Source organism: Pseudovirgaria hyperparasitica (assembly GCF_010093815.1).
Source record: "Pseudovirgaria hyperparasitica strain CBS 121739 unplaced genomic scaffold EJ05scaffold_22, whole genome shotgun sequence".
NCBI lineage: Eukaryota > Fungi > Ascomycota > Dothideomycetes > Acrospermales > Acrospermaceae > Pseudovirgaria > Pseudovirgaria hyperparasitica.
In genome coordinates, this window is record NW_022985570.1 from 111,501 (window position 1) to 134,285 (window position 22,785).

The following is a 22,785-nucleotide window of genomic DNA, read 5'->3' on the forward strand; positions in this document are numbered from 1 at the left end:
CGTCGAGTAGATGTGCTCGATATGGTGCATGCCCTTGAAAGATGAACTAGGCGGGCATGCATGATGAACTGACACTTCACCGGAACTGAATGGTTGGCATCGAGTAGATGTGCTCGATATGTTGCATGCCCTCGAAAGATGAACTGGGCGGGTATGCATGGTGAACTGACACTTCACCGAAACTGAATGGTTGGCATCGAGTAGATGTGCTCGATATGTTGCATGCCCTTGAAAGATGAACCGGGCATGCATGATAAGATGATTCTTCGCCGGAAGTGAATCTTTGTTGGAATCAAGCAGATGTGCCTGATACATTGCGTACCCGTGAAAGATGAACGAGGCATGCATGAGATGACACTTGGCCGGAAGTGAGTCGTGATTGGAATCAAGTAGATGTGCCTGATATGTTGCGTAGCCGTGAAAGATGAACGAGGCATGCATGAGATGACACTTCGCCGGAAGTGAGTCGTGGATACCATCGATTAGATGGAATTAGTAGTTCAATCAAAAGGACTAGTAAGATTGAAAACAACGGATGAATCGAGATCGTTGTTGATTTTTGTTGTGGTTTGTCTTAGCTTCTCCTGAGAATCCAGAGGATGAATGGTTCCGGAACGCGAATTGGCAGAAATGCGCTTCTCAAGATACTGGACTTCGACACGACGATGACGTGCAAACCAATAGTCGAAGGACTCCCGTGCGGAACGTATTCACAGTCCACGGAAGCCGGTGCTGAGCCCCTCCCTCTCTCAGCACCTGTCACACACATGGGTGGACGCCTCAAAAGAAAAAGGTGATGGTGAAACTACAACACGTTCTCCGGCGAGATCGGTGTTGGATCCGTGCCAACGAGTCTGTCCCGAAGGAACTGTGCCCGTGGCGACGACTGTCCCGGGTCTGTCTGACGTTGCGATGGCAACCGTCTTCGCAGCCTGCGTAGCGGGAGGTCGTCAGAATCATGAGCCCATCTTGTCACAGGGGAGTCGGCGGGTTCGCCAAACCCAGTCCGATCCGGGGAAGCTTCGTCAATCCCATTTGCCACTCGTAGGAAATGCGAGTTCACAGGCCATGAATGACCTGGAACCATTTCCGGACCGAGGAAGAATTGTCTGAGATTACGTTGCCAGCCGAGATCCCACGGGTTATTCCTAACACCAGTGATCACTACGCGCTGGCGTCCCCTGCTACCTGTGATCAGGAGGTATCCAATCCTCCGCCTCTCGTTCCCACGGATATTCCGTACGACGAGGTTGGTCCAGATCCCTGCTGTCCACACCCACACGCAGACGAAGATCCAGGCACCAAGAAAGACCCCCATGTGGACGTATAGCCAGACGCCACGGGTCTCTGGTCGTGTAAAGGCTACCCCCAATGCGACCACCATGATGATGATGTAACAGCTGATCGCGGTCATACCTATGACGTACGCCACCTGGTTGTCACGCCAGATGGGCGCCATCAGGTACCGGCACCAGTGGTCGTAAAGGGGGAGACAACACTGTTCCGCCGAACAGTGGAACACGCGGCTATGCTGCCAGATCTCACATTTTTCGCACCACCTGGGTGCCCCTGCCTCGTTCCTGACCCGAAGAAAACGTACACCCTCTACAGGGTAGCTCCGTTCCTGGTGGTACGGGCGCCGAAAACGGCCGACAAGGAAAACACGAGCAAAGGCAACGACCCAGGTGAGCCAGAAGAACGATAGAAAGGCGAGCAAGGCCGGTCGAAACCGAACACGTGGCTTCAGAGCACCCTGCCAACTGGCGCCCTGGTAGCTGTAACGCGATGGCTCGACACCTAAAGAACCATGATTAGCTACGATGGCTATTCGAAAAGCAAGATGCTGCGTACCATAGATCATTACGATCAGTGCCACCATCGAGTAAATGGCAAACAAAAGGTGAAGAACGGCCTGGTACCGCGGGACCCACATCGTAAAAAATTGGCTTTAAAAAGCACGAGAAACAGTCGAATGATCAACTTGGTAACGCAAAATATGAGTCCCGGTATGAGGAGAAGAAAGAGAGTAGACAAGCGGGAACACGAATAAATAAGAAGTCAATTGTGCGGAAACTGCTCCTTCCCTCCTCCCTAAGCGATTGCCGACTTACACCAGCACCGCGATTTCCTGTTCTCTACACCTCGCACCTAGAAGGAAAGCACCAGCCCACTACGAATTCGCGCGATTGATCCAAGGAGATGTGCCTGCCAGGTGGCTTGTAGTGTATGATGTCGGTTATCCAGTATACATTCACCTACTCAGTGACCGTGTGGCGATAGTATCAGTTTTTTACCTTGCCAACAATTTTTTGGAACTCTCTCGACTGATGGGATTGGATTCTACCTTCCTATCACAACGGTCCCCAGTTTGCTTGACTGTGGTGCATGCTGAATGCTTTTCATCACACAGAACTCTTGTTTGTGCCGGCAGGTGCCAACTGCGGCTCGGGCCACTTTCAATTAGATATACCGTTGGTGTCCTTGTCTGTCGAGCCAAATCGTTGCGAAAGCAACGGACATGTTTCTTGCTCACCCGGGCAGACGTTAACAATGTAATATCTCCTTCTTCATTACCTATGACTTTGGTTTCCTTATGTGGAACCTCTGATAATCACTCCCTCATCACAGGAACCTTGGGTTTCCGGTACTGTGGTGCTCAATTCATACCTACCTGCCTTGAGTATTCCTCTATTCTTCGATTTACAACACCTGAATACTGCTTGCCAGGGACACATGTCTATGGTGGCTTCAGCACGCAGAATTCTAGCTTCCACTCAACTACTTCTATTCGTGCAATCTCTCCTTGCTCTTATACCTCAAGACGCTCTTGAAACGTCACATCGTATGGGCATGGGCATCAAGACATGCGCGGCTTGGTTGAGCACCCCGCCACAAGCTGCAATTTTGATGATCGGACGATAGTGGCCTTATATGTGGAAGCTGAGTTTGATTGACATGATGCGGCGCTGTTCGCGGTCAATGTTTGGCTGCTCACCAATCTGAGGCGCGCTGAAATATTCGGATGAAGTGCAGCGAGGTATGTTACTTTCAACCATTTGATTTCGACTTACAAACAGCTAAATCTAGGAGCCACGCTGCAGCTCTAGTAGTGCGTGTCAGCGAGAATCTCTGCAGCTCATGAAGCCGCAATTTGTCGTCGAGTTTCATTTATGCTCTACATGGAGCCATGCCATCTCGGGAACATCAGCAGCTACCCAATAGAGCCAAACCATGCTAGTTCTGATCCCATATGCTGCGATGGCGGGTAAGTCTCATACAAAATGAATGATGATGCTCCAACGCCATGCCTGCCAAGTACGCCATCCAAGTGTCCGAGAGAGTGTGTGTCAGAGGTGGCGATATAGTATTAATGATGGGTCGGTCGCGAATCGTAGCGCGTACCAATAGCTGTAATGCAGAGATGCCATAAGGCATACGGACCAGTTCAATCACGGAGAAAGTCCTTGCGAACGTTTATGAATGCGCCAGCGCCACCGGCCTCACCCAGTTCACTGACAAGAACTTCGGTCTGCTGACACAGACGCTCCAATGCCGCGGATGATGATTTGCCAAGGGATACTGGACTGTCTCAGCTTTCAATATCTTATTGTAATAAATATGAACTCACCTAGAATCGCGCTGTTCAACTCCTCTGCGACAGACACCCTCTCCTCATCATTAAGCATAGACCCTATGACAGAGTCTTTAGGGTCATGGTATGCCATTAACGCGAATGCGGTATTCAATGACTTTGTGATCTCTCTTCTTGGATCTTTGCTGAATTCGCTCCTGAGTTCCGTGCCGTACTGTATAGCTTCATTTGTTAGCTGGTCGATACGCTCATGGACGTCGCCGTCTTCAGTGTCCATCTTGTCCCAGTCAGAGGGTCCATTTCCCGCATTGAGCTGATCATCTAGCTCCATTTGATGGTCAAATACACCCTCGTAATCGTTAGCATGGCCGTTCGTGCTGTTTCGAGATTTAGAAGGTAGTGCAGACTGTAAATCTGCAATCTTCTTCATCATTTCAATAAACTTCCTTCTCTTAAGTTGAAACTCGATTGTTTCATTGTCTTCTAAAACAGCAGGATAAAATGTTTTCGTCAGTTTCAACGCTTTGTCGATGTTGCCCTCGAGTATGGCCGATCGTATTTCTGCATAAGTGAGCTACAAAGTCCAGATCTTATTGCACACGAATACATACTTTGTCGATTGACTGCATGAACATCTTCTTCGGTGACCAACCAATCATATGGCGGAGCCTGACCTGTTAACGCCCTGTTCTCGTTCGTTATTTCCTGTGCAAACGCCTGGGCAGTCTCGACATATCCGTCGTGTGCCAGGTACTGCATAATCAAACGCTGCACCAAAGTCTGTTCGGTCTCCGACGGATTGACGGACAGTGATTTGATACTAGCGGCTGAGATCTGTCTCTGGATGATCAACTTCTCACTCTGCGGATAAGTTAGTCTCAGAGGTCACTGTCCTGCATATTTCTGCTCAATACACATACCCTCATCATTGAATCGATGTCATAAAGGAAAGGTGTCTGGCCAAAGTTTGCTTTCAAAAGTTCACCCGGTTTCTTCAAACCGATTGCAGGGTATATGATGTCTGATCGTATGTCTTTAAAGGCTTGCTTGAGGAAGGTGCCGTTTCTGGTAAAGAAGGCAGTGCCGTCCCTAAAGTTCACTCCGCACCCAATGGTGTCGCCGTTCACAAACTTCGGTCCGTATGGTTTCCCTGATTGTTGACAACAAAAGCTGTTCCCATCGTCTCCGTGCCATGCCCATGAATTGGGCTCCCAGCCTGGCAATCGATTCATCGGTGTCTTCTTGTCCGTGAATCCTATGGCAACGAATATCTCCTTTCCTCTTGACTGTACAGTGACTTCGTAATAATAGATGCCACATGCTCGTGGCATGGGATGGTCTGTCCGAATCGCCGCACCCTCATCCTGTGGCCCCTTCAGCACCGAGTTCAGCTGTACGTCCAGCCCTTCCGGTTGCTTCAACAAGATCTCGTGGTGTTTGTCTGCGTCGTTCCATCTTGAAGGCAGTGGCGCCACTGGCCCTTCGACTATAACCGGCACTCTTTCAACAATCTCATGCGTCATTCCTCGGTGTGACGGTACCATCTTGTGTAGGTTGACACTACTGGAACTTGTAGACAAGCTTCCGGGGTTACTAGAGGGGTCGCTCCGTCCATCTCGACCTATTCGGACCTTCGCCTTGTAGGCCTCTTCTAATCGCTCTGCGTGCCTTGAACCCTTCAGGTAGCTCGGGATGAAGAATGTGGAGGTCATAGCTGGGGATATTGGGTCTGAAAGGTCTGGCAATCGTCGTGCGGCCTCGTTCGAGTTGTGTACCAGAAGCGGAGGTCGCGTGTGGGGTAGACTTCGGGCAGGATAGCCCTCGGTGGACTGGGCGAAGGTCGCGGCAGCGCCAGATAGAACGGCGGAGTATGAGGGTCCAGCAGGGCCTCCAGATGCCATAATTGAATGGGACGGGAACGTAGAGCGGGCATGCTACGGCGAGGACTGCCCTGCGACCATGACGGCGGAGTTGAAGTGAGGTTGGAGGTTATGCTGGCGACAGTAGCGCTAAATCTCCATGATAGGTAGTTACCTAGCTTAAGTCGCGACTGGTCGCGTACTTCTGCCTGAGGCATACTGAATCAATGACTACTTAGGACCACAAGATACAATCGTCAACCACCAGCTCCGCTACTATATTTCCGCTACATCACACGCGCCTGCACCACAATGCCAGCCCGCAAGAAACTCATCGTCAAACTCAAGCTGGCCCCGAAGACACTCCGATCATTAGAGCCAGAACACAAACCATCTGCTTCTGAGCAAGCGTCCTCCCCAGAGCCTTCATCCAATCCAATCATATCGACTGCGCCTTCTCCTTCAGACGCTCTCGCGAAGTCCGAGAACGCAACCCCAATTCCAAATGACCCTTCAGCCGCCGCGACGCCAGTTGGTGCGTCAGAATCAACGCCAGCGCCATCATCGCTTCAAGTCCCATCCAACCCTCTACAGAAGAAGCCCGGCAGGCCAGGACCAAAGCCCGGCACGAAGCGCGGGTCGCAGCTGATGGACAATGGTCAGCCAAAGCCGCGAGGCAAGCCAGGACCGAAGAAGAAACCAAGACTGTAAGTCTAGCCCTGCGGGCGCATAGATGTGCACGCGCAAGCGACATGAAGCCTCAACTCATCTCTCTCCGAGACTGCTCAACCATAACTGATATACTGAACAGTGACGATGCGGCCGCAACATCAACGCCATTTTCCACTGGTCCGGCGATAAATGTCCCCAAACTTGGTCCAAAGGCCAATCTCGGCGCCATAAATGCTGGTCTGCGAGCACTGGACCGCACCGGCAAACCCACGCGGAGATGGACGAAGCAGCCTTTCGAACTGAAATCATTCACAGGTGTCAAATATACAGTCAACGTATGGCGAGCGCCGCGGAAATCCATCGTGGCAGATATCGATGGCTCAAATAACGAGAATGTGGGAGTGAAGGATGAGGAGGGTGTAGATAAGACTGAGGTGGACGGAGATACAACGATGGTCGATGTGTCAGAAATTGCATGATAGGCCAAGGGCGTTGGGTGTTGTATTTCATATGGGTATATGCTGAATTGGAATGGAGTCTGGGGTATCGATACACTCACAGGATATGGTAGGTTGTCACAGACCTAGGCTTGGGAATGAATTATACGGTGGTTTTCAATCAGGCGCTTGGGTGGAAAATTGCATGCTAGGTGCGCTATTATGGAACTGCTTTGTTAAAACACATCACCTCCGACTTCTCACATTGCATTCCGTTATGTATTAGTCGCTTAGTTTTCAAGATTCTGTCAACGTTGCCGTCTTTCAACTGCATAGTTCAGGTGTTATGTCAGTCCTAGCGACAGGAATCTCAATTTAGCCTCTTGCATAAATTGACCTTCCATATCCCCGCCATTTCGTGTGCGTCTCTTGGTATAGCCCATGATCTAGCTAGTTTAGAGCGATATGTTCAATCGTCGGTCAATGGAAATTCTGTTTAGCCAGGCCGGAAGCTTCTTGATGAAGTTATTTCTCACGCAAATGTGCCACTCAATATCGTACAAGAGATGATCCCCTTCTCTTCACCAATCAGGCAGAAGCATTATTGAAGATGTCTTCAGCGGTTATGACATAACGAAACGCACACAGGACACCGCTCTCCTGGAAGTCTCCTGGTCTTTCACTACGAATCTGCCGAACAATCCCTAGTGGACCGATACTTGCGTCTTGCAGTACAGTCGGCTTGGCGTAGGTGATGATACTGTCCAGGCTCAGCTCGGGGACCTCGAAGTTCGGTACGGTTTCCACGGTGTATCCTGAGGCGCCACGACGCCGAGGCCCTGAACCTTTGGGATTCACGCTACCGACACTTTGCTTACGCTTGGACATAGCAGACACAGAATTGAGCTTCGAGGTACTGTGTATAGTACTGTTCTGTCTGCGTAATGGTATACTGATAGCAGGGGTGGGTAGGCTTCTAGCTGATGCCTTATTTCGGAGCACAGTTCTCAGAGACGGGGCAGTAGCGGTCGCCATTACAGGCGCTGAAGGAATAACCAAAGATACGTCATGCGTTGCAGTTTTAGAGTCCACAATTGAATCATCCGTCACTGCATGCCCGGTTTCTGGCGGCGATGAACGAAGCAACATTTTCGGCATCCTCTCTGACTTCAAGATAGCACGTGCTTCTAACGGTAGATAGGCCCCGAATGAGTTATTTGTTCGGCGTCGATGATTAGTGGGTGGGATCCTCCACGGGGCATCTGATAGGGACTTGCCTCCGCGAACAGCAGGAGCTGGAGCCGTCAAATGCTGGGTGGAAGGTTGATTAACAAATAGCGGTCTCCGTTCGGCCCCTGAGCTTGCCGCGATGTGAGCTGTGGAAGTCAATTTGGGCTTGGTTAGCGGCGACGACTCGCGCTTTGGATTAGACAGGTCTGGGGCTGGGAGCTCAGACTGACCGTCATCATTACGTAGGTTGGAACGTGGATGCTCGTCGTACTCAACTGCAGAACGAGGGTTTTTGACTCCTTGTGGCGTATCGAGAAATTTAGGGGTTGACAACTCTCGGTTCACAATGACGCTCCCGCCGGACGATATAACGATACGACTGAGTGATGACGGACTCCTCAGAGGACTAGCCGGACTCTCGCTGGTGACTGTAGGTACATGGGAAGGTCTAGTGCTGCCAGTTGTAGCAGTCACACATTGTCTTTTGTGACCAGAGAGAGGCTCAGAGAGAGGCCCAGAGAGATCGAAAGAATCAGGACAAATTCGCTTCATTGTCTCACTCAGATTATCTTGATCTAAGCCTTTCTCACCAACCGATTGAACTCTAATGCCACCTCTTCTATGGCGACTATTTCCAGGACTGCTTATGTAATCGGGAGAATCTGTGGACATGTCCAGGCTTTCATGTGAAGCAAGCATATCCGACCGTAAATGCGGAGTAGGTGGAGGTATCACCGCATAGCCTTTCCCTTGACTGGATGGTGGTTCAAGTGCAGCAAACGTCTCTGACAGCGTGGACAGATCCTGGTCGATTGAGCGCTCATTTGTATAAGGACTGTCATCCAGGTCCATTGTCAGCGCAGGTGCTGCGGAGGGGGGCGTGTTCAAATAATTCTGTGCCGTTTTCGGCTTGTAAAGAGGAGCATCTTCGGGAGTTTCAAAACTATAGCGGGAGTCTAGCATATATGATGGACTTTTCATATACACGGCATTGCTTGTATCGCGTTTCTTCCCTCTTCCCAGAGATACGACCACGTCGATGACGCCAAACTTTTGCCCGCCGGCTCTTTGTGAATTTGCGAATACGCCTGGCATTGGAATCGCAGCCAAGCACTGAAGATAATCGCCAAGAGGTTGTCTCTCGCCATGCTCGTTGTATCCATATCTTGCAGACTCTCTTGCAATCTCAGCTGAGATCTCAGTCCAGCGATCCTCTGCACTCAACATGCCAGACTTTCTCCGCTTTAGAGGTCGCATGGATCCATCGGGTTCTTGTCCGTCAGGAATTATGACCCAGGGGCGTTCCAACATGAACGTAAAGCGACAACCAGAGAAGCACTGCATCAGCTCTTCCGGTCTGTTTGCGGATCTCGCCGGGATATATTTCGAGTTACACTGATTTCCATTGAAGAACACTGATATCATGAGATCTTGTGCGGCGCGCCCACCTGCTGGCATTGATGTGCTGCTCTTGAGGTCCTTAAGAAAGGTCCCTTTACTGGGTGTGACCTGTACGGCGAGGGCATGGGGCGAGAGTTCGTGGTCTGAGGTGTCGCGTACAGCATCGTAGACCACGCCGCGGAGGAAGAAGGGCACATTGAGGCTCTGTCCGAGAAAACTTATGTGATCGCTCGGATGGTCAGAAAGGGCTCTCTCGCGCAAGATTGACCCACCCAAAAGGGCTGCTGCAGCTCTGTCGCTGGCCTCGGTGGCATTTTGCCCTTTCTTCTTCTCTGGATTGGTAGTTGTTGAGTGTCTGAGTGAAGCTGTACGGAGGTAGACCGAAGTGCCTGCGCTACGATACGTTGGCATGATGGGCAGACTTGCATATGAGTTTGGAAAAACGGTGTGGAGCTGGTTGACGGAAGACAATTGGCACACAGGAAGGCCGCGGTGAATAGAGAAATTCTGGTGACGCGCCCACGGAAAGCTGCAGTTCGCGGCTCAATTTCACCGCCGGGCCACAACAAACATTGTGCAACGCAAATTCACAAGAGAGGACATCAGCTGTCTTAGAAAAGAGACAGAACACAATTGGGATAAAAATAACAAAACGCAGACGATATTGAAGTTCAAATGCACATGCGTCCCAGCGAACCGCACAATGTGCTGAAAAAAGTGACACTTACTTTTGAAAACCCACCATTGTTGGCGACAACCACCCAAATGTAAACAGCACTGGTTGGTCAATCAACTATGATACCAATCGGAGGACCACCTATTGTATCTCCTAGTTCTACCACAGTTCTGTCGTATACCTTTGCTGTTTCCATTTCCCAAGAAACATGTTCGGCGCCTATACTATCCAGGTCCACATCGGGGTTCTCAGCATCAGATGGGTCATACACATCTTCAGACATATCTATAGCTTCTTGATCATCCTCTTCAATCTCACCATTAGACATGACATCAACGACCGCCACTCGTGTGCGTTGAACGATTCCTTTCAGTCGAACTTTCTGTGTATCTGACACAGTTCTACCGCCCTCAGAGCCGGGAAGAGATTCCCCAGTATCAATGTCTTGTCCCTGGAGCAATGAGGCGAAGGCTACATCTAACTTGTGGAGTAGTCGAAACATAGTCCGTGGGGAGACTGGGAGACCTGAAATGCAGTCTACTGCTAGGAGCGATAGAGATAAGAGGTATGGCACTTGTAGACTAGCTATTCGCGGAATGTCATTCGAAGGTTTCCAAAGGGAATCTATTCACTCACGGGTACCAGATACCCAAACGACATCTACGAGCTTCTCAATGTCGTTACCTGCTTCTTTGAACCTTGTGTAACCCCCAAGGTGGTCTACGTCAGCTGCATTACCGCTCCGTTGAGCGAAGTGTCGCTGAATCTGCAGTATCCCATCATCAATATGCCTGATGACAGCAGATTCTTTAGAGCCTCCAAGCCGCAGAGGCTTAGACCTTGGGCGCGGAAGGGCATAGGGTGCTTGAGAAGAATGTACCGATGAAGCTGGCGGAGACAAGATCTGAGTCTTGAAAAATCCACCCTCAATAGGGGACGACATGTCGCGGTCTCAACTGTTTTGCGTATTCCAATTGGTATGAAAGAGTCCTAGCAGTGGTGCTATGTATAAGAACCAGAGAACCTACCATAATTCACAGGTAACTGGTGAAGCGCATGTGGTGAGGTCAGAGCTGCTCCAAGAAGCGCTTAATTTGCTGCCTCAGGTACAAACTTTTGCTGCCTAACGCAGTTGAGCACTCTTGGCTTCTCTACCACGGCATGAGTGATTATCCCCAAACTCAGATGAGACGAGAAAGGTGCTGATCATTATAGCCCTTATCAATTTCTAAATCTCGCCATGCAGATCCTCCAGCTTTTCCAGTCGTCACCGCATTCAAAATGCCATCAACTACGAAGAAGGCGTTTGGCGGTGAACCCTGGTCACAATATTTAATATGCATCTACTTCGCTTTACGTGAAACTGAAGCTTAGTAGAACCTGGTCTCGAAATACATTGATTGACTGATTACAGCATTCTTTGCAGTGTCTCTCATCAACAGGGAAACATGTCGTCATCTTTGGTGGCGTGGTCAGACCTTGTGAGCCGGTAGACAATCAGATTGATGTTGTCGAATTCGACTTGGCTGAATTAAGTCAAACACCATACTACACACGAGCTCAACAGTATAGTTGACATCCTAGTAGATTCCAGGGTTCAGACCAGGCGCGCCAAGTGTGAATCCCAAGCCGCAGGTTCCGCATCGACTGCCCTTGGCCGTGGCACATACATCCCTGGTCCAGAGGTTTTTACTATGACACTGATAGTGCGACATGGTAGCTAACGACCGATTTGGAGTCGTTCTCACTTATGTTCCCAGCGAATACACCAGAGCCACACCGACTTTACTGATCGGAGTGACCACGCTCTGACATCGAACGGCGACTCGTATGTGTATGTCCATCGGGTTTCCTGGAGTTTGGACGCTCATCCGATCCATGGTCATTCAATTTCCAATCGCGAAAGACAAAGAGACCTGGTGTCAGCCCTTGGACTCCTCGCTCCTTCAATTGCGATCTCTAGTGGCAAGCTTTACCTCATAAATAGTTCTGATTGCAAACGTAAACAAAATAAGGCAATCAACATGGACGGTTCAGTACGGAACTCATGATAAAGCTGAATGTTTACTGCGGACAACACTTCAAGACGGAGTGTGAGGATTGTAGGTGCTCCGGTGCCTATTGTTCGGAACAACAAACAGTATTCGTTAACGGTTTTCGGCGAGCAGGACCAAACCTCTCTTGGCCACGCCGATGCTGGCAAATGATAAGTGATGTTTGGGCTTGGAGCTTGAGTTCTAGAAGTGAAATTAGGTCTATTCATAAGACAGTGTTGGGGGTGGAAGCACCAAAGTTTTTTACTGCGGTCGTTATGAACAAGGATACTGTGATAAGGTCCGATGGGCTTGCAGATGGCAAAAATTGTTGTACGACATGTGGGTCCTCAAGGCTATCTCAGTACCTTGCCATACGAATGGTTGTTGATTGTGAACAAACCATATTTGCAGTTTCTTCCCGAAAGTACACGTCACTCTGCATATACATGCGAAGCCCAGTGTACTTTATGTACTCACCTCTTCTCTCTCTGTTTTTTCCACTCACACGTTTCGATTTCCATTACGACTTTGTCCCACACATCTGAACCCCTTGACACTATCGCACTATGGAGACTGACGCCAGCAAATATTTACAGTCTAACGACACTCGCAGCTTGCTCGATGTGGTAGACAAGCTTCGATCACAAGGTATCAGCAAGTATGTAGACTTGCCAGAAATCGTTGTCTGCGGTGAACAGTCGGCTGGCAAAAGTTCAGTCCTCGAAGCGTTGTCAGGCATGACATTCCCCAGCAAGGACAATCTCTGCACTCGATTCGCAACTGAGCTCATACTTCGAAGAGCCCTGGATGAGAGCACTGATATCAGTATTGTTCCAGGTGTAGACCCAGAACGCTGTCAGGCGCAGACAGATATGCTACATGCGTTCAAAGTTTCTGACTCGGACGGGCCACTCGACTTGGGTGATGTCATTGAGCGGGCTAAAGAGTGCATGGGTATCACTGAGTTCGGGAAGGTTTTCAGCTCAGATATTCTGCGCATCGAGTTATCTGGTCCGCATCAGCCACACCTGACTCTGGTCGATCTTCCAGGCCTCTTTCAGGCAGGTAGCACTACGCAGTCTGATGAAGATTGTGAGATTGTCAAGACGATGGTACGAAAGTATATGCAAAGCCCGAGGAGCATAATCTTGGCCGTTGTGTCAGCTAAGAACGATTTCAACAACCAGATCATCACCAGGTACGCCCGCGAGATCGATCCCCAGGGAGAGCGTACTCTCGGGCTCATCACGAAGCCTGACACACTACACGCCGGTTCTGACAGCGAGCGCTTTTATGTGGACCTTGCACAGAACAAGGACGTCAATTTCAGACTAGGATGGCATCTGCTCCGAAACCGCGACTATCCCGCACGTAACACATCCCTGGAAGAGCGCAATAAAGTCGAGGAAGACTTTTTCTCGAAAGGGATTTGGACTTCTCTCCGACCAACACAGCTTGGAGTGGCTGCCTTGAAGCCGCGGCTAAGTAAAGTCTTGAGGGATCAGATCTTGCTACAGTTGCCTCATGTATTGTCCCAAATTGAGGAAGGTATTACAGATTGTACAGGACGACTTGACCGTCTTGGGGCATCGCGGGCTACGCTTTCCCAGCAGCGACGTCACCTTTTGCAGGCCAGCGAGCAATTTACCGCCCTGGTACAAAATGCTATCGACGGTTCATATTCCAACCCATTCTTCGGAAAAGCATCCACCACATCAGGCAGACAGAAGCGACTGAGAGCAGTTGTACAGAATACCTTGGCCGAGTTCGAGCACTCTATGCGTGTTGACGGTCATGCGCTCGAAATCGTGGAAGTCAAAGATGTAAAGCAAAAGAAGCAGATATCTCGCCAGTCTTACATTAAGAACGTCAAGGAGCTCCTGCAACACAGCCGAGGTCGTGAGTTGGCTGGACTGTTTGACCCTTTGATCGTTGGTGAACTCTTCGGTGACCAATGCCAGCCCTGGAACAACATTGTGGACACATACGTGGACAAGATTGTTGATGCCGCTTATTATCTCGTTCAGACGGCTCTGAGTCACGTTTGTGACCAACCGACCGCGGAAGGAATTCTTAATCATATTGTGTACTCAAGCATGGAGAATTTTAAGGCTGAGTTGCACGAGAAGGTCACAGAAATCATGAGACCTCATTACGAGGGTCATCCTATCACCTTCAACCACTATCTCACAGATAATGTCCAGAAAGCTCAAGCTGAGCGTCGTAGGAAAGAACTTGAGAAGTCTATTTCGGGATTCTTTGGGGACGAGTTTGACAGTGGAGACATGAACAGAGTTTCGTTCAATATGAGTTCGCTTCTGAACCTGCTGAACAAGCAGACTGAGACTGATATGAACAATTATGCTAGCTCTACCGCCACTGACTTCATGCAAGCGTATTATAAAGTGGGTCTCGATTCGGAACATTTATACTCAACAACGTTAACAAACTCCTCAGGTTGCATTGAAGAAGGTTGTTGACGACATCAGTGTCTTGGCAATTGAGGCATGTCTTGTTCAAAGACTGCCCGAGCTTTTTGCCCCAGCTACGGTTTTTGACATTGACGATACTACAGTCAGAACTATTGCATCTGAAAATGAAGAATCTGTCACGGAGCGGGTCCGCTGCTCAGAGAAGCTCAATATACTTGAGGAAGGCATGGTTGAACTCAAGAAGCTTCGGAAGTTTCAGCCAATCCATTCAGACTGTGAGTGACTGTTCAGCCTGGATTCAGCCTACTTACGGAATGTAGCAAATAGCGATAAGGACATCTTCATTGCTGATGACAAGTATCTCGAGGCAGAAACTCGGATAGAAGAGGGTGACCAGGTTCATGACCAGGTCATTATGGCGACGTCGAGAAGTTCAAGCTTGCATGTTGAACCTGTCAGTGAAAAATATCCTATTGACAAACTTGATGACACCAGCTGGGGTGTTCCAGATAAGAAGAAAGGAAAGAAAGTAAAAAGAGCAGTCTGCTGGGAAGAACATAAACCAGAGCTGTTCGCGAAAGATGACGACTTCAGTTTCAAGTAGTCTCCACGAAGTGCTCCAACAATATGCCCCTTATGATTATCAATTTTGATCGACATCATTGTCTTTCGGAACCTAGAACCAAGTCTTTAGGTAGTGGACCTGATGCTCCTGTGGGCCTAGACCCACAGAAAAATAGCTAGAACAGTGTCATACAATTCTCTCAAGCTACTGGCTCGTCAGTAGACTTCTCTAGACACAATTAAGATATCACATGGCCCTAATGTCTGTCTTACGTCTCAGCATGGTGATTGCATCAACTTACCCTGGTGCCGCTTAATGAATGGTCTGGGGCAAATTTTCGGCACGTTTTCTGTGATCGATGGTCTCTCGCAGCTCAAACTGTTGCATTTACACATACTGGAAGTTGATTTCAGACAAATGCGAACTATGCAAGTTTAGGTATGATTACTGAGCCATGGCCAAGGGCATGACAAACAATGTTGAGTGTATTAATTCCAGTTTGGTGCCGATAGTTAGGACATATCTTCATATTTCATAAACTAGTTACACACTCATTTCATAGCCTGAGGCTACAGTACTGGCAGTATTGTACCGATACACTTCTTCCATACGTACAAGTAGCACAGAGATCACAAGAACGCAGAATCTCGAAATGCAATCACGGCTCCTGCTCTCCCAAACGACTAGCATCCGAAGTCCTCGGCACACTCTCCGATCCATTCTTTGCATACACCGGTGCCTCCAACTCCACGATCGTGGATGTATGTCGCGAATGACCGTAAATAGAACCGTCCTCGGCGTCATGATATCCCATAGCCTCGACGGGTACCATGGGAAGCGGCGTCATATCCATCGGCTGTTTAGCTTGGGGAGGAGATTGCGTCGGATACACCGCAGGAGCTAAAAGGCCTGCAGTTTCTGCCTTCCGTCGCTTGCGGTACCGGAGTATGCCAGCAATACTACATATTCCGACCATGAGGGCGGCAGTTGGACCAACCACGGCGCCTGCTATCCATGCCTTGCTGCGCGGGTGATATTGTGGCTGTAAGAGTATTGGATAACTGGTATCGGGTCTAGCGCCTGGGTTGTTGTGTTCCGTCGCTACAGTCGGAAATGTCGTCTCAAGCGCGGAAGCGGCTGTTGAGCCTCCGGGAACTGTGAGTGGGACGTCTGCACCTGCAATTTGTTCAGCCATACACTAAGGTAGTGTAAGAGTAGGTACAGACCTCTAGTGAGGTATACGTCTCCCGGCACGAGCGTCTTAACCACGGTGATGGTAGACTCTTCTGTGTAGCAGTCATACGATGTGGTAGAAGCCGTGGACTCGCCCTCATGTTCCAAGAATGACCAAGTCATACACCCCGTGAAGCTCTTCCCCAGTGAAGTAGTTCTTCCGAATAAAGTGCTGGTGGAACTGCATGTTTTTAGCTTCTCTCCCGAGTGAATTGCCTATGCGACCATACCATGCCACCCGATGGCCGTTCGCGTAAGTGTAGGTGCCTTTCTGGCAATCGACAACCATTTCTGTTGTTGGTTCCGCCGTGGGCCCCATACATTGACCGTAACTGACATAATATCTGAACTCCAGTCCAGTAGCGCACCATAACTCCTTATCTAGTCGCAACAGAATTATTGTGGTCAGTTCTCATTACAACTTTGATCTCGAGTAGGTGCGACACAACTTACAGTAGTTATCTCTGACCTCTGAGAAGGCTATATGACCAGTCGTGGAACTGTATTCCTGTCCGGATACCCATTGTACGATAAAAGTCAAGAGAAAAAAGTGCCATGATATTAGACCAGATGCATCCATGGCTGGTGAATCCGTGAATAGAGTCGAGTCCGTATTACAGACCCTTAAGAACAGAAGACGATTGGAAATGAATTGAATTCTGCAGAACGATCGCGTGAAATTAGATCTAATGTTTACTGTGCCGTCCATCTTAATCTACATAGTCTTTCGGCATCCTGGGCACGAGCTACTAAAAGTAGTGAGGCGTAGGCGTGTATCCGCAGTCTCGCGTTGATCTACACCAATCAAAGTAAACAATCTTTAGCTAAACGCGTCAATGTGGATACCGTGCCGCAGGAGAGCCCTTCAAATCAGAAGAAGCTTAATACTTTTCATATGACCGTCCATTCCAGTCAACAGCGAGTGTGATGTGCAGTGGGGCTGAGCTCGTAATTTGTCCGACACACGATGTAGACATGAAAGCCGAGTCTCAAAGGATAGTCGAAGAATGGGCGCGAGCACCCTTGCTCTATCTTCGCCTGCGACTAAGGATACCTTGTGTTCGCGACCGGGATGCGGTGCCGACAGATTTAACACCAAGGTTCTGGGTGATTCGTCGTTGATTCTGGCTGCAACTCGGTTCAGACTTTTCCAGTGATACGTATAATGAACTTGTCAGTGGTAGCAGGACCTTTACCAGACTTACAATCTCAGGCGCCAGTACTCACTGACTTGCAGAAGACATCCCCGCCTTGCCGCAAGTAGTACTCGTCGACAATGATATAGCTTGATATCTGAGTTCCTGACTTACTCAGTGACCAGCATTGACCCATAGTGCGCTAGCATTAACGTTGACCCCTGGGGTGGATACATTGTTTACCACTTTTATTCGTCCGGTACCTCCTCTTCATTCGGGTTCTTACACACCTCCCATTATCGCGGTATCCGCGAGTGAGTTTACGCCTATTGATGGAACGTCGTCCCGTATACATTGCCGTGTCGATAAAGTATAGTTCAATGGAGTTGCTATCGGAGCTCACAATCGTTGTCAAGACCTGGGGTTAAGAATGTGACTGTTCCCACGAGACTTGTGTTGTGTATGTTCATGGCGGACGAGCCGTATACGCGTAAAACAATTTGAAGCCAGGGAAAGATGACAGTGTCATGATCGGTCTCGCACTCGGTAGAACTGAATATTAGATGTTCGGCTGTAGATGAGACCAATGAAGTTGCTATCGGAGTTCACAACAGTTGTCAAATGACCGCTGTGGTCTCGGATGTAGATCCTGCTTTAACTCTGAGGAGTCCCCGTATGCCTGAGATATCAGCACTACCTGGCATTCCATCGAACACCCAACATCTTTCGAACTGACTGTGGCCTGCTGAACAGGAACTCCACTCTCGACAATGCTCGTACGAAAAAGAAAATCCGCAAAATCAGAGACTCTCGTGCCATTGCCCGCCATCTCGCTTACCACAACGCGCTTGGCGAATGTCTCGTGGAGATTGCATGAAGTCAGTCAGGTACAAGGTACAATGTCTCATACAAAAGTTCCATGAATGAGAATGAGCGATGGGCTTTACACGATAACAAAATTGTAGATGTCAGAATATGCGAGCTTGCTCTGTTGGCTAATCCCAGGCTCAGACCGCGCAGACTCGGTGATTGCTTGGAGTATGCCTTGAGATCGTCGAAAGTCGGAACGTTCCCTTGAAGACATACAGACCTGAGAGGTCTACAACGTACGCAGACAGTCTGTAGTTTTGAGACTGGCCTAAAAATAGCCCACTCCCAACAACCGACATCCCGCGTTGAAATTTCCGCTTGCGAACAACAAATATGATCTTGAATGCTAGAGTATCTTGAAAGGATGGTGCAGTACCTCGAGAGACTCTACATCAAGCCAGACTCTCCTATTGTGCACTCACGATGGCTCCGCGCACGATCATTATGGTGTCCGAACTAAACAGCCCCTTTCATGATACGGCTCGCCCCTATAGGTCAGCACCATTGTCGGCACGTCACCGCACCCTGAATGTCTCATCCAGCAACCAGCATTCCGGGAGAGTGGCTGACAGCCAATATCCAAAACTGCATGGCATTCGAGCGATACCCTTGTTCTGCCTTGGGTGACTACCTGCATTTAGCGAGGGAAAGATGTCACCAAATCAATCCCAGCACCTGAAATAGCAGCAATATCGTGGATTGCTACATTGCCAGTCAGAATGAGCTGCATCTCGACGTTGAGTCACCCCGGATATCCGGTGCTCACCGCAACAGACGTGGCGTATATTGCAGCTTGAGGCACTATTGATGCTCAGCCTCGTTGTCCGTCTAGTCTGTTTACATCCGCGAAACCCGTGGTCGGTGCTCGGGCTTTGCGTTGCGGACCGGCTGTTCGCAACAGACCCAGACAGTGCTCCCCCGAAAAGACCGAATATACTGTGTAGGCAATAGTGCTTACCTACAGCAAGTGTTGGTACTGGACAAATCCTGCGATGCACAAGCAGCGTTGTGAGCAGTTTTCGTGGCTCGTGTACACACTCCACCAATTGCAGTATCCCCATGCTGCTGATGCACCCACGGGCCTGAACGAGGTTTGTGTGGGTTTCTTTTGCAGCCTCCTCCGCAGCAGAAGATCATCCGAGCATTATGAAACGACGAAGACGGTCAACAAGGTCCGCAGGCCCCCGGTCCTGGGCACGATCATCTATCGAAGTTTCTACGTGCATATTCGTGAGACAAGAATGTCAGCCTGAGCGTGTGTTGTGCCACAGCATCCCTCTGCCACGCCCCAGGGGGTTGTTCTACTTCCAACGACACGGTCGAAACGCCCGCGCCAACACGAGCCCGAAACGAGACTCTGCTGCAAAAGGGGAGAAGGAAAAACTTTCGTCGCCAAAACTTTCATCGCCAAAGACGACCCAAAACATTAAATCGCTCGTTTTATCCCCACCCGTGTGCGCTGCCACGGACAGGATGGCGGCTTGTTCCACCAACACCATCAACGATGTCACAGGCTGTGTGAACTTGTGTAGTCAGATAGCTATCGACACGCCCGCCCCGGTAGTCAGTCCTGCCAAGGACAGAGATTCCGATTCTGCGTCGTCCATGCATTTATTGTTCTTACTCGCAAGCATTGATTCCCAACAGCCCATCCAACAGCTTATTCGTAATGCGCGGTGTCTGAGAGGATGGACTTCCCGTTTGTAGGCAGCCGCAGGAATTATAAGCTTTGCGCCACCAGGTCTGACTGTCAGCTAGCGCGCGGCACCGATCCGGCTCGCCTATCGCCAATACTCACTTGCGGTAGCAATACTGTACTGACAACATGACTCTGCCCAGCAAGCCTCTCGTAGACGTGTCGCGGTTGCTGGCCTGATCCCGACAAGGCGTCTATTATGGTGGGTCCTACTGGCCTTCTTGCTGGGCTTGCTGGCTGTTGGTCAGCGAATGCACGTGCGGTGGGTGATGTTGCATGTTGCATTGCACCCGAACACCGAACAAACCGACGCTGGACGGTCGCTGAAGCACGCCAAAGCCATATTGGTTTAGGGAGGCGGCATTGAAACCTGCTCGCAAAGGATTGGGCAAATACGGTATCGATTGCCTGCACGAAGATGGCGCCACGAGGAATCCTGGCCAGGAATGTGAGTTGTGTATAAGACGGGGCGACGATCTCGGTTTGTGAAAGAAACAAAGCAGCAGCAGCATCAGAAACGACACTAATTCCAAAGACTTCTACGTTCGTTCTCTGCATCGTTCTTCAGTCTATCGTAATCAGTCTTCTACTATTCAACTGCTATAATAGTCAGTCGTTTCTATCCTATCCGACACACTTGATCTGCAGAAATAGCTGGATCATGTACGCCCACGCCCTAATCACATTCCTGGCACTGTCTACGCCATGCCTCGCCCATCCGGGCATGGCAAAAGCATTCAACGAAATCAAAGCTCGGGCGTCGCTGGAACCTCGACAGAACAGCCTTCTTCTGGGCGATCTGAAAAAGGCCATCACCACGCCCATCGGCCAAGAGATTGCGGACATCCTGACGGGCAAGGCAGAGGCCCAGGTCAACGCCATTCCGGTTGTGCGCCGTCAGACGTGCGATGCGGCCACCAACGTCTGCTGTGTCTGTATGTATTTTCCGTGCCCACACTGTTTGCAAGACAAGACTGACATCATGCCAGGGAACGATGTATCCGCGACCCTGACGGAGAAGTTCCTCGGCCCAACCGGCCGCTGCAACGACAACGCACGCGCCGCCGTCCGGCTCGGATTCCACGACGCCGGATCATGGTCGCAGAAGCTCGCCGACGCAGGGCAGAACTTTGGCGGCGCGGACGGATCGCTGCTCATGGACTTTGGCGAGCAGGACCGCGACGCCAACAACGGCCTGCAGGAGATCCGGCTGCTGCTGCGCGACGTGCAGGCCAAGCACGGCGTGGGCTTCGCGGACCTGGCGCAGTTTGCGCACAACCACGCGACGGTGACGTGCCCGCTGGGCCCGCGGATCAAGACGTACGTCGGGCGGCCGGACGCGACCAAGGCGGCGCCGGACGGGCTGCTGCCGAGCACGTTTGACACGGCGGATAACCTGCTTGCGCTGTTTGCGGACAAGACGTTTACGGCGGCGGAGCTGGCGGCGCTGCTGGGCGCGCACACGACGGCGAGGCAGTTCCACAGCATTGCCGGGCAGGAGGGCGACGCGCAGGACTCGACGCCGGGCGTGTGGGACGTGGCCTTTTACAACGAGACGCTGCAGACGAGCAACGACACGCGGCTGACGATCCTGCCGTCGGACCTGGCGCTCGCGAAGAGTTCGCAGATGAGCGCGGCGTTTAGCGGGTTCATTGGACGGCAGGGGTTCTGGAATGCGCGGTACTCGACGGCGTATGTGAGGATGAGCATGCTGGGCGTGCCGAACATCAACGACCTGAAGGAGTGTACCGATTCGCTGCCGGCGGCGCGGCCTACCTTTGACTTTAAAGAGGGGGAGTTTATCAACGAGTGACGGCGTGGGCTTAATGACGGTGCTGCAGAGACATTGGAGCGGCGTTGAGGGTCTAAGACAGGTTCTGTCAAGGGTGTTTAGAGTCAGTTTTGAGTAATGAATAGACGACGATTTACGTGAAGCATGCTGCATGACCTACATGAATATGATATCAACCAAGCTGTATGCCGGATGACCTACATGAATAGTAAGCTGTATGCCGGATGAGCAGTACCACCAGTCCGCGAAAACCTACCTGACCATGAGTCCCAACATACCAGACCTACGCCCAATCAGACTGTAAACGTGTAATTTACGACGTAACATGATAAACACTTCCCTCCGCGTACGCCTTGCAAGTGACACGGACGAGGCATTCAATCTATCTATCCCATATCCCGACAATCACCCGCGCCAAACCAACGCCAAGCCCCAAGCTCCCCCGAAGCTCTCAAACTTCACCTCCGACATCGAACATCGAACATCGAACGACACCACACAACGACTCAAACCCCCAACCACAACCACAACCACAACCACAACAACCCACAAACCTCAATCAATGGCCACAACCTCCACCTCCTCCACCACCTCACCCTCCCAACCCACACCACAACCCCCCCCAAAACCAACCCGCCCCCTCCCCCTCTCCGCCGCCCAAGAACAACAAGTCCGCGACACATACTACCGCAACGTCCGCGCCAAATGCGCCGACGAAATCCGCGGTTCGTCTCCCCTCCCCACCCCCATCCCCAATAACCCAAACTAACCCAACCCAAAACAGCATTCGCAACCTGCGCCCACACCCTAACAATAACCGCCACCTGGCGCTGCCGCACACCGCGGACCCTCATGAACACCTGCATGCTCGCGCACGCGACGCCCGAAAACATGGATGCCGCGCGGACAGAGTGGTTCGGAGCGCTCGAGGAGAGGAAGGCGGCGCGGGAGGAGCGGCGGCGGAAGTTGGTGGAGAGTGAGCGGTTTCATCGGGAGTATTGGGGGGTTGGTGATGATACTGAGGGGACTGAGGGGGGGAAAATGGGGGGGAAGAAAGGGGAAGGGGAAGGGGGGAGGGGGAGGAGGGATCCGGGGGATAGGGAGCATGCTAGGGTTTTGAGGGAGAGGGAGAGGGAGCTTTTGAGGTTGGGGGTTGAG

General features: G+C 50.7%; 10 protein-coding genes across 10 annotated transcripts in view; 5 read left to right on the top strand and 5 right to left on the bottom strand.

The window, feature by feature from the left end:
• EJ05DRAFT_226047 (uncharacterized protein) overlaps positions 1–682 on the bottom strand; it is a 1,063-nt gene extending 381 nt beyond the window's left edge. Inside the window, exon 1 of the mRNA XM_033739933.1 lies at positions 1–682. This exon is cut by the window's left edge and continues 381 nt beyond it. Within this exon, the coding sequence (XP_033595563.1) occupies positions 1–441 (441 nt within the window). The 5' untranslated portion in view covers positions 442–682.
• A 2,763-nt stretch (positions 683–3,445) lies between these two features.
• Positions 3,446–5,304, bottom strand: EJ05DRAFT_445364 (SPRY-domain-containing protein; the record flags this gene model as incomplete). Its single annotated transcript, XM_033742174.1, has 4 exons — positions 3,446–3,579; positions 3,629–4,153; positions 4,204–4,453; positions 4,513–5,304. The coding sequence occupies 4 exons, from the start codon at positions 5,302–5,304 to the stop codon at positions 3,446–3,448; spliced, it is 1,701 nt and encodes a 566-aa protein (XP_033595564.1).
• Positions 5,305–5,695: 391 nt separating this feature from the next.
• Positions 5,696–7,040, top strand: EJ05DRAFT_542134 (uncharacterized protein). Its single transcript, XM_033749704.1, has 2 exons — positions 5,696–6,158; positions 6,263–7,040. The coding sequence occupies exons 1-2, from the start codon at positions 5,764–5,766 to the stop codon at positions 6,600–6,602; spliced, it is 735 nt and encodes a 244-aa protein (XP_033595565.1). The 5' UTR covers positions 5,696–5,763; the 3' UTR covers positions 6,603–7,040.
• On the bottom strand, positions 6,876–9,789 carry EJ05DRAFT_226108 (uncharacterized protein). Its single transcript, XM_033739934.1, has one exon. It carries the CDS (start codon positions 9,600–9,602, stop codon positions 7,149–7,151), a length of 2,454 nt encoding a protein of 817 aa, XP_033595566.1. The 5' UTR covers positions 9,603–9,789; the 3' UTR covers positions 6,876–7,148.
• Positions 9,790–9,976: 187 nt separating this feature from the next.
• EJ05DRAFT_505308 (uncharacterized protein) lies at positions 9,977–10,810 on the bottom strand (the record flags this gene model as incomplete). Its single annotated transcript, XM_033747692.1, has 2 exons — positions 9,977–10,452; positions 10,504–10,810. 2 exons carry the CDS (start codon positions 10,808–10,810, stop codon positions 9,977–9,979), a joined length of 783 nt encoding a protein of 260 aa, XP_033595567.1.
• A 1,659-nt stretch (positions 10,811–12,469) lies between these two features.
• On the top strand, positions 12,470–14,618 carry EJ05DRAFT_445395 (uncharacterized protein; the record flags this gene model as incomplete). Its single annotated transcript, XM_033742176.1, has 2 exons — positions 12,470–14,308; positions 14,361–14,618. 2 exons carry the CDS (start codon positions 12,470–12,472, stop codon positions 14,616–14,618), a joined length of 2,097 nt encoding a protein of 698 aa, XP_033595568.1.
• Positions 14,619–15,558: 940 nt separating this feature from the next.
• EJ05DRAFT_515117 (uncharacterized protein) lies at positions 15,559–16,713 on the bottom strand (the record flags this gene model as incomplete). The annotated part of the gene is made up of 4 exons (XM_033748580.1): positions 15,559–16,076; positions 16,127–16,314; positions 16,364–16,514; positions 16,587–16,713. 4 exons carry the CDS (start codon positions 16,711–16,713, stop codon positions 15,559–15,561), a joined length of 984 nt encoding a protein of 327 aa, XP_033595569.1.
• A 2,496-nt stretch (positions 16,714–19,209) lies between these two features.
• Positions 19,210–19,954, top strand: EJ05DRAFT_226214 (uncharacterized protein). Its single transcript, XM_033739935.1, has one exon. The coding sequence runs from the start codon at positions 19,286–19,288 to the stop codon at positions 19,844–19,846; it is 561 nt and encodes a 186-aa protein (XP_033595570.1). The 5' UTR covers positions 19,210–19,285; the 3' UTR covers positions 19,847–19,954.
• A 605-nt stretch (positions 19,955–20,559) lies between these two features.
• EJ05DRAFT_445510 (heme peroxidase) lies at positions 20,560–21,648 on the top strand (the record flags this gene model as incomplete). Its single annotated transcript, XM_033742183.1, has 2 exons — positions 20,560–20,770; positions 20,825–21,648. The coding sequence occupies 2 exons, from the start codon at positions 20,560–20,562 to the stop codon at positions 21,646–21,648; spliced, it is 1,035 nt and encodes a 344-aa protein (XP_033595571.1).
• Positions 21,649–21,952: 304 nt separating this feature from the next.
• Positions 21,953–22,771, top strand: EJ05DRAFT_515119 (uncharacterized protein; the record flags this gene model as incomplete). Its single annotated transcript, XM_033748581.1, has 3 exons — positions 21,953–22,352; positions 22,412–22,603; positions 22,761–22,771. The coding sequence occupies 3 exons, from the start codon at positions 21,953–21,955 to the stop codon at positions 22,769–22,771; spliced, it is 603 nt and encodes a 200-aa protein (XP_033595572.1).
• Positions 22,772–22,785: the final 14 nt, after the last annotated feature.

Excerpts from the sequence above, each read along its gene's own strand:
- EJ05DRAFT_542134 (XM_033749704.1), top strand. The coding sequence starts at position 5,764 with ATGCCAGCCCGCAAGAAACTCATCGTCAAACTCAAGCTGGCCCCGAAG. Across the intron at positions 6,159-6,262 it reads CCGAAGAAGAAACCAAGACT|TGACGATGCGGCCGCAACAT; the intron begins GTAAGTCTAGCC and ends TATACTGAACAG.
- EJ05DRAFT_226108 (XM_033739934.1), bottom strand. The coding sequence starts at position 9,602 with ATGCCAACGTATCGTAGCGCAGGCACTTCGGTCTACCTCCGTACAGCT.
- EJ05DRAFT_226214 (XM_033739935.1), top strand. The coding sequence starts at position 19,286 with ATGAAACGACGAAGACGGTCAACAAGGTCCGCAGGCCCCCGGTCCTGG.